The 10,157-nt window shown below is 39.0% G+C and overlaps 1 protein-coding gene across 2 annotated transcripts in view; it reads left to right on the top strand.

The window, feature by feature from the left end:
- The first annotated feature begins 744 nt into the window (after positions 1 to 744).
- rapgef5a (Rap guanine nucleotide exchange factor (GEF) 5a) overlaps positions 745 to 10,157 on the top strand; it is a 55,133-nt gene continuing 45,720 nt past the window's right edge. The window contains exon 1 of one of the 2 annotated variants that reach the window (XM_015042901.1): positions 745 to 1,349. In XM_015042901.1, coding sequence (XP_014898387.1) covers positions 1,206 to 1,349 — 144 coding nt within the window. In that variant the 5' untranslated portion in view covers positions 745 to 1,205. The remainder of the gene's footprint in view (positions 1,350 to 10,157) is intronic. The other variant, XM_015042909.1, reaches the window with a different exon arrangement.

Here is a 10,157-nt window from a genome sequence, read left to right as displayed (position 1 = left end):
AGTAACGAAGTACTTGTACTTCGTTACTTTCCACCACTGCTTATTCTGCTTTATGTTGCAGAATATGTTGCATTCCTGCACATTGTATATGGACCAGTAACATTTCTTATTATTTAGTTGGCTGATATTTGAATTTATTTGAAAGAGGACAGTGGAATATACTTAAAACACGAGTTCATGAGTTAAAAAGAGCCAGAATTAGCCAAAATGCTAAATTTCATCTGCAGTCCCAATGGCCATGATATCTTGAACCTTTCACAAGGTTTCTATACTGGCCCATATTTAAGCTTACATTACAGACTCTCCTATGTAATTGTGCCAAGCTTCCAAAGAAGGACTTTAAAAGACCAGCTTTTGTCTGATGCCGACTTTAAGGATTAAGAACATTTACAGCCATTTGGCAGCCACACTATATAGACCGTTTCATCGACACCAAGCAACAAAACACAGGATTAAGACCTCTCATATTTCATTTTGCACACCTGCCTCAGACTAAACAACATTCCCGACACTGTCAGAACAAAACTAAGCTTGAAGCCTGAAAAATGGGCTGTCTCACACATACACACATAACGACAGAGACTGTCCCTTTGTTTACTTTTAGAAATTTGACCCAGGTAATGTGGTGACGTAGCCGTACCAAGATCTGTCTTCTGTTTTTTTCCCCCCTCCCTTCCCCCAAACATTATCCTTTGTGTTGTTTTACAACTTTTGAGACAAACACACAGGAAAAACCAAGCATTGATTTTAAAATAAACTGGTACTAACACCGAGTGATGACCATCGGTGATCACAGTCCGTTTGTTGCTTTTCCGTGGTTTGACCGTCAGTGAATGAAAGGTGGAAGTGATGCAATGTGTCGATGCACCTGTAACTCCCCTCCCCTCTCTGGACAGCGCACACATCAACCTGGTAGTAGGCTACGGAGCAGCGGGACGCGCGAACCACTGGGTGGAGCAGGCAGCGTCGCGTGCTGCGGAACACATTCGGTAGGTTGTTAACCGCGCCGCGCGCGGTCTGGATGCAGATGCGGGTCGGCGAGTGTAAGCGCGAGGAACAGGGGGGAAATGGCGAACGGGCGCGGGCGGCGGTGCGCCTCCTGAGGATACACTAGGCAGAGACACCGGGAGTGGAGGCAGTCAGGCAGGCGGCAGGCAGCTCGAGGACACGCAGTCAGAGGAGGAGGAGGAGAAGGGGGGTGAACCATGGAGGACTCGGAGCCCGCAGAGGACGGCTTGCTCGCGGGCTTGCGGTGGAACAGGAGCGCACGGGACCAAGCGCAGCTCAAACACAAAATCCGGGATCTGCCGGGGCTGCTCAAGCACGGGCTGCACCTGCGGAAAAAGAGCGTGAGTATTTCGAACAGACCGCTGAATGACTGTCCGTCCTTCCGTGTTTGATGAACGTTACTGGCTGTGTTATCTTTTAACTGCCAGGTTGCATGACTCCACTTTGTGCTCTGAGGCCGTTTTGTAAGCTCGTCACGACTCAGGTGTTTTTCATTTTCCTACAGGCATACATGTCGCAGAGGCAAGCTTTATTATATATATATATATATATATATATATATATATATATATGTGTGTGTGCGCGCGCGTTCAACTGTGCTTGTTACCTACTACATCCATAATGACCAGAATAGCTTTTGGACACCATACCTTCACAGTCCCGTAGTCAAGGTAACACCACCCACCCCCACCATCATTCACAGTCACATTAAAAGTACCTGTGGTAATGACATTTCTCACTCAAATTGCTCAGTGTTCTTTCTTTTTTCTGATCAAGCTGTATTTTTTTAAAAAAAATATCTGTCAGTTTACTTATGACATTATTGGAAAAGGGATTCCATTGAGATAGTGAAAGTAGTGAAAGTCTTAGATGACATATCAAAATGTCAGAGCTGTGGCCTTTTATTTTTTTACTACAATTATGTAGGGTGTTATTGGTTATCAAATCTTACTTTGATACCCATAAAATAACAGTGGTAAAGACTGACAATACAAATGGAGCTCATAATGACACTGACTTGACTACAACCATGCTAATTTTTGCAGTCCCTGTATGAGAATAGGCTAATTTGAATTAGAAGCAGGACAAAAGTCTTGATGTAAATTTCAAATGAATTTTCATTCTGAAGGGGATATCAAGAATCCCCCATTTCTTGTTTCAAGATTCACAGTTTTGTGCCTACCACATCTTTGGGAATTAAAAATAAGTTGCAAAATAAATGTGGGCTTAGTGGTGCAAAATTGGCATGAGCTGGTGTATTTTCAAAGACTGACAACCTTGAGTAAAAGTACCAGACTTCATATTCAAACAATGATTTAAAATACTAAAAATATGTATTTTTACTGCTGCAAAATAGCATAATATTATTATTATTATTAAGATTAATACAAATTTTGGTCCATAGACTGAAACAGAATAAACACCATAATAAATGCAATTGTAGTTTTGAAGTCCTTACTGCACATAATTTATCTAAGAGCAACTGTAGGGGTGGGGCATCACTTTCTTAACTTATGCTGCAGCCAGAATAAAACTCACATCCTGCTAACACTTTCTCTAGCATCTTTATAAAAAGTACATTAAACCATGGGAACAATAGCTACTTTGATACTTAACCTTTTAAAGTCTCTGTGTACTTTCAGACTTGTAACAGGTCCATTCCTAGTGCCAAACAGCTTTGGAGGCCTTTTTAGTCCTGTCTGACTCGCTTCTCAAATTCAGTATTTCTTAAACTATACCAGTTGTTTAATTGATCGGTCAACAGCTTTTTGGCTTTCTTTGTCAAAGATCAGCCAGTGAAGCTTTTTCTGAGCCTTGCTGTGTCCAACAAAAAGCACCCAACATGCCAAATGCCTGCTCCGAGTGTCCGCTCTGCTCATCCTTGTCGTCAGCGGCGGCCACTCAAACACTCGTCCCCGGCTCCCTTTGTGAAAATCATTGGTGGCGTGCCAGGACTTCCTGTCCCGCTGGAGCCAGATGTGCTAAAAATATGCAGCTTTTCTTGTGTTAAAGCCACATAGGACCACCGAGAAGAGCAGTTTGTGTCATGTTACATCTGGTAATTTTAAGTGATGTGCAAATGAACTACAGAGTGAGGCCACTCCGTGTCCTGTTAATGGTTAATGTGATATAGAAATCTTCTTGCCTAATTATTCACTGATATTGGACCTTGACACAGAGGTGAATAAAACATGCATGGAACCAAAGTAGCACAAGAGCTTTCTTTAGGGTTTTAATTGTATAATCTATAATTAAAGATGAACTGATTGACTTTTTCTAGCCACTGTGTTTTTTTTTCTTTGAGATCAACCTGCAGATGGTGATTTTGGCTGATCTTGATATTTATATGTATTTTTCTAAGCACTATAACAAATGTGGTGGAAATGGGCTGAAGGTTCCCCAATAGATGTAATAGTTTTTAATCCAACAAAAAAATTTAAGAATTGCAAGCTTATCCAAATTATTATATTGAAAGCCAAAATGCATACAAATTTTAACATAAAATTAGTAAATATGACTAGTAGTACTCGACACAACTATCAAAGGTTCGATTCCTAATCTTTGTATTTTTTTCACCAATCCTCACTCAGCTCGTTTCTTGGCTGATTGCTGTGAAAAAAGGCCAGTAGTGCCAGAAAATCTTTTAAAAGTATTTAAAATTGATTTAATCTTGCAAAAAGCCTGAGCACTTTTCTGATAACATTTTGTTTTCTGTTTTTTAAACTGCTGCATTTGGAGGAAAGGAAACAGAAAGATCAAGTGGATGAATATTTCAGTTTAGTTTTTTTATTTTATTTTGTGAGAGTTATGCAATGAGATGGACAAAATTAGAGTAAATACGTGACTGTTCACTGCAGACTGGTTCTCACTAGATTCCACCAGTTTCTTTCATTCACTCACAATAGCTTGTGCACACACTATAAGTATAACAAAATAAACAATGAAGAGACCGAGATAGCAGTAAAAAAAAAAAAAATCCTTGACAATCTAATAAAGGTTTAATCTAAAACGAATTTAGATTTTTTTACCTGTTTACCTTTCCCAAAACCACACATTTTGTTTCTGTTGCTTATTAATGCACAATTTTTGACATGAGCAGTTTCTCACATCACATAAAAATCCAGAGTGGATAGAAACTGCTGTGTTGCACTAAAGCCATCAATTGCCTCAGAGTCTAGCCTCCAGCAGCCTCACCTTGGAGAATCCTGTCTCACATTGTTTTAACTTGCTCTGTTGCTCCATTTATTACTTCTTTCGATGTCTGCAGTGTGAAAGAAGCGTACAGAATTGATAACGCATAGTTTTTAACTTTTACCACATTTACCATGTTGCTCTGCCCTGGATCTGGTTAAATTTCCATTCACTTGTTGCAGTTTTTAGTTCTTGACCGGGTTTTTTTTCCTGAGGGGTTTTGATTTAACAAAATGGAAGAATACTTTTCCAGAAAACACTGCTTGTCGTTTTTTTAACTGAAGCGAAAGATCGCTGTGCATGTGGTGTGAGATGGATCTCTCTGAAATGTATTGCAATGCAGTATCTTTCACTGGAATTAAGTGCATTTAGATCCAAATACCTTGCTAAATAATAGTAATAAATGTCAATTTGAATAGTTTTTGTGCATGTGTTATGGTGAATATCCACAATATTTAAAACTACATCTGTATTGTTGTCTGTGCTCGTCGTTGTTTCTCTGAGGTATCTGTGAAACATAGAGACAGACACGATAAAACATCGAGTGAGTCTTTTGGGGCTTGACGTTGGGATGTTTGTGGAGAATCCGGTGGGTCTTGTGGATGCCAGGGTTAATTCCCTATGGATCAGAAATGCTCTATTAGATCGCATGTATGAGGAGTTTTGACAACCGAGTTAACCATTTCCAGGTTCTTTCCATGTTTCTGCTGCTGAAGGAGGATCTGCTGTGAGCTCAGAGGTGTTTCAAGTATCAGAAGAAACAAAGATTTACTGTCAGTGTTCACTTTGCCCTTGTGAAGTCTTGGTGCCTTGATTGATTAGTGATTACATCTCAATTATTCACCCAAAAATAGTTGTTGGGCAAGTTCACATTTTAAAAGAACTAGAGACAATTAAGAAGATTCAGCTCATGGTTCAAAGTTTTGGGTCAACTTTAAGTCGTTCACATGAATGTCTCTCCTTCTTTGTGTATTCCAAGGCAGTACAAGTCAGTAGCTTTTTAAAAATTATATAAATTCACAAGCTTAATACTGTGAGTTTAGTTTATTTTCTTTGATATACTCGATATACACAAATTCGTGGGATCAGATCAAGAAATCCTCGTTATGCATTATTTTTGACAGGTTCCAACCTGGATGCTGTAATTCGCTCACCAGTAAATGGCTCGTGTTCAACACCTAAATGCACTCATGAATGTGAATTACTTGAGATTTCTTGTTGATTGAAACCTTTATGAAAACTCTGACATGCAAACGCATTGACTGATGGCCAATTTCAAATGTAAAGTTGATTGCCTTTGACTGTTAATGCTTTTCTGAAATGCTCCCCTCCCTTTCTAAAACTCCCTCTGTGAATGGTTGTTGATATTCCTCAGGAGCTGATCTAATTTCTACAATATGAATGCTGCGAACAGTAGCTTCGGATGTGATTTGGCCTCTTCCATAAATATTTCTCCTTTTTAACTGCATTATACATACATAAAATACGAAAGATAAAGATGTGGGTTGGGGGAAAAAAGTCTCATTAAGAAGAAACGTATACAAAGCTCCAGTCTGTATGCACACAGAGTATATTTCAAGCCAGAAGGGCAATTATGAAATGGAAAAGTTACATAACAATGCCGATGTTTGTGGCATTCCTGATAAAACAAAGAAGAAAGAAGCAGTTAAACTCGCATTATTACAAATTCCTTTGAAGGCAACTTTAGTGCCAATTGGAATAGCTTAGGGTCATTTATTCTCATTTAAAACTTAAGACTGCATTTATGTTGGGGGGGAGTAAATAAGTAAATATATTCATGAGACAGGAGAAGGATTTAAAGGGCCACGCATACTTTGACATTAGATGGGTTTATTGTTTAACCAATAATACTGATGATGTGATTGCTTTGGGTCTGTTTTAAAACACAACAGTTTTTAAGATCCAATTTCTTACCAACAACTTTCCGCAGAAAGCATTTAGGCATGAGCTGGCTTGAGATTCCTGAATCATCCAAAATACGCCATCTTAATTAAATAAAAAATGTGGAAGATTACTTCATTACTTATACTTAAATTATTAAAATTATTTCCAAAATAAAATATTTCTTTTACAGTTTCAGTGCTACAAATATTGCAAACGGATAGTAGCTGTCTTTTTAGTTGGGTTATCTGCTTTGCTAGAGGCAATAGTCAGATGTTTTATACTAGTCATGCTGCTTGTAGCTTGGCAACTGCATCTTTATAAAAAACATTTCCTTAATAAGAGTGATAGCTAGTGCTCCATTCATTCCCTCATTATGACTGCCTGTGATTTTCCCAACCAAATTTGTTTGAAAAATGACACATTTCTTACAAGCGATCAGAAAATGGTAGCAGCTTCTTATTAGCCAGTGATGCAAAAACAATCTGGTTCTGATGGAAGAAAAGTTTTACCAGTCACTCAAAGATTAATACAGTTTGCACAACATTTGTCTTGGTACAACAAAGCCAATCTGTCATGTTAAATTTGTTTTTAGAAATATCTTAGTTATCCTTAAATGCACCAAGAGAACCGTAATATTAAATAAATATAAATTGTATAGGAAACTTGTTCAACTCTTTTTGTTTTTTCCACGTTCTCCAGAATTCCAGGCTTTTCCAATGAAGTACATTTTCATCTAAATGTTTCTGTAAGCTAATTAATTCAATTCAACATTCAATAGTAAAATACCCCAAACTGAGAGGGGTTAGTTGAATAATTCATTGTTTTTTTTTCTGAATTTCTTAGTATTTTTTTTTATCACTTTTTTCCTTTTTTATCATTAATTGCCCCCCTGGAACTCAAATAAACCTTAAATGAACTGAACTAAAGCTCTTAAGAGTTTAAAAATTTAGCATGTTTGTCATGAAAGTAAACAAGCTGTCCAAAGTTTTCACTCCCCCACTGTTGCCATGTCTTACATTTTGGTCCGCTTTTATTTCTTGATGCAAGCATTAGAGGTGGATATGCTCATTACTGTCCAGACTGAACAAGAATAGCATAAAAATCATTTAAACTTCTTGAGTATTTACTTATTACAGGATTAATCTTAAGACTTGTTTGGACAAGCCAAAGCTCGTGCTTTGGAGAGTTTGAATGCATGTGCTGCGTTTGTCTCCTCTGATGACTCCATTTTGACTTCCCTGAGAGGCGACCGTGTCGAGGAGTCGACAGGAGCTTAGCTTGGATGTGTACTGGAGTGTGCGAGAGGGGGGGGCTCACCAAGCGTAGCGTGTTCTAGCTCTTCACTGTGCTCAGCAATCTAATCTGAGAGTAATCCATTTTTTGCAGATAATGACCTCGCTGCTCCTGCTCTGTTTCTCACTCTCTGTATATGCACTTTGAAGTCATTGCATTGATAAGTGTGTCAGCATGTGCACTTCTCTTTTCTCTTCTCTGCTCCTTTCTTTCTTCTCTTCTCCCTTCAAAGCTGCAATGCCATTAGTCCTCACTCCTTGTCACATGGAAGTGTTTTTCTGCAGAGGAAGTGATGCACAAATGTCAGGACTCACAGGAACATAGCGGCAGAACTCCATCTTGATGTGTGATACAGTACGAATGGAACACCTCTGGTGCTGGAGCGATTCCCGAGCGTGTCTGTGAGAAGAGATGACACTGGATAAACAAAGAACCCTTGAAAGATCTGTGTTATAACTAGAAAAAACAGACAAAGAGATTACGAGACACGATGGAGAATCAAAAACAAAGAAAAGACATGGAGCGAGAGGGAGAGACATACATTTTTTATTTTGTCTACGTGCATGACTGGCTGGCGTGCTCTGTTAAACCCCTTTTCCAAATGCTGCATTTGCACTGCATCGACACCGACTTGGCATCTTTACAGCAAGAAAGCGAGCTTCATAACTTCAGCATTACAGTTCCATTGTTAATTGGCTTCAGTGCATTTCTATCTCCACTGTAACTTTTATGTGATCACTGTCTTGGTGTCAGTATCAGTGTCAATTATGATCATGTCTGCCAAAACAGCCTTTATGGTCTTTTTTGTTTTCTTTTGAGGCATGGACTCCACAGAACCCTTAAAAGGAATATCTTCTAAAATGTCTAAATTGTGTGGAAAGTTCTGATCAAATCTGTTTTCCTAGCACATTCTATGGATGCTCAATTGGATTGTCATCTGGGGAATTTAGAGACCAAGTCATCTCCGCAAACTTTGTTGTGCTCCTCAAACATTCCCACACCATCTTTGCGTTGTCGCAGAGAGCCTTATCCTTCTGAAAGAGGTTACAGCCAACAAGGAATACTGTCTCTGTTAGAGGGCATAAATGATTTGAAGTGTTAAAGCAATGTCCATGTGGATAGCAGACCTAAGGTTCATTGGTCAAAGTATTGCAGTGTCACTGACAGCTTGGCTTTTTTTTCATGATTGTGCATCCTGCTGGGACGTGTTTCTCCAGGTGAACAGCGCAAACATTTGGCCATCCATGTGATGCGAGTCGTCTTCCATTGCTCTTAGGTCCAGTTCACACGGGTTAACCTTCAGCTCATCCAAGCATCATTGAGCTTTGGCGCCCATGATCCTGTCAACGGTTCACAACTGTTCAATTTTTGGGGAACACTCTGGCTGAGCATAATCTGTACATAATCTGTTTGGATTATGTGTCTTCTTCTGATTAGTGAAATTATTGTTAGATTGTGAAGACGACGGCAGAAACAAGAGATTGTGAATCAGAAGGATCTACTGCTAAACATTTGCCTGACAGAAGAACAACTGCAATTCATTGATGGATTATAGCAAATATTTTACTAAGGAAAAAAACTGCAGTTATAAAATAGCATCAGTTTGACAGGAGATGTCTGAATTGGCTGTGTGTGTTTGGAAGTACACCTAATGCTTTGTTTTTGCCACGTTCTGAATCAATAACACCCGTGTAGTCGGATACATCTAATCAGCTAGCTAAAGACTTCCTGGGGTGCTCTTTGCCTGCCAGGCTGAAAGTGATCAAATCGCTGCTTGTGCATGTTTAAGAGTGTGAGATCTAGCGCAGATAATATTCATGCATTTTGCAAACAAGATAAGAAGTGTATTTTGGGAAAATTTTCAAAATTTGTTATTTAGGGATTCCTAAAATCTGCGCTGATCTAATTTGTCCAGTTTTTGGTGACAAAGTATTAAAGATCTTTGTTTTTTTTTTGGTTTTTTTTTTTGTTTTTTAGCTTCAATACGATGAAGAATAATGGAGATGTGTGTGTAGTTTTTATGTTTTGGCTTGTTTGTGTGAGCATGGGGCATTCCAAATAGTGTCATTGCTGTAATGAGGATCACCCAGACTGATCTCCATCCCTCTAATCATCTCTCCGTCTCATTTCCCTGCAACTCAAATCCTCTGCTGAACAACTTGCCCTCTCTGTCTTTCTTTCTCTCGCTTCCTTCATAATTACAATGATCCTTATGCCTCTCACCTCCTCATCTCTCCTCTTCTCCATCTGTCATACACATCCACTTATTTATTCAGAAATTGTTGTGAGTTGTTTAGCCTTTTCCCCTCTGGCGCCTCAGCTAATTAAAAAAATAAAATAAAATCTACATCCATCATTCATGTTCATTAAAGTGCTTTTCATTTGCTCATTTTATCTACCTGCATGTGGTTGTCATTTTTTTTTTAGTCGGTGGGTATAAAAAGTAGAAGGGCAGCAGCAATTACTAGCACAGACTCCTATAACAGCTATAAACCCCACAAGTATTCATGTTTCACTGAGTCAGCTCAAAAACCTGTTAAACTCTGACTGCCAGAGCTGCTTATCTGTTTCTGTCCAATAAACTCAACTGGAAACGTGATCATCATCCTAATGGACTTACAACGTATGTTTGTTTAGGTGGCATTACCCTGGAGTGCAACATGCACATACACATTTTGCCCCCTTCCTCCAGCCGTGTCCGTTAGTCAAGGGCGTAGGTTCGGTCTAAGTTTTGGTGGGGACCTTGGTGGGGACCTTGG

This window comes from Poecilia latipinna, unplaced genomic scaffold (assembly GCF_001443285.1).
Source record: "Poecilia latipinna isolate Pla-1442-1.1 unplaced genomic scaffold, P_latipinna-1.0 Scaffold35, whole genome shotgun sequence".
Classification (NCBI taxonomy): Eukaryota; Metazoa; Chordata; class Actinopteri; order Cyprinodontiformes; family Poeciliidae; genus Poecilia; species Poecilia latipinna.
Note: the sequence above shows the minus strand (reverse complement) of the source record. Positions and strands in the feature narration are given on the sequence as shown.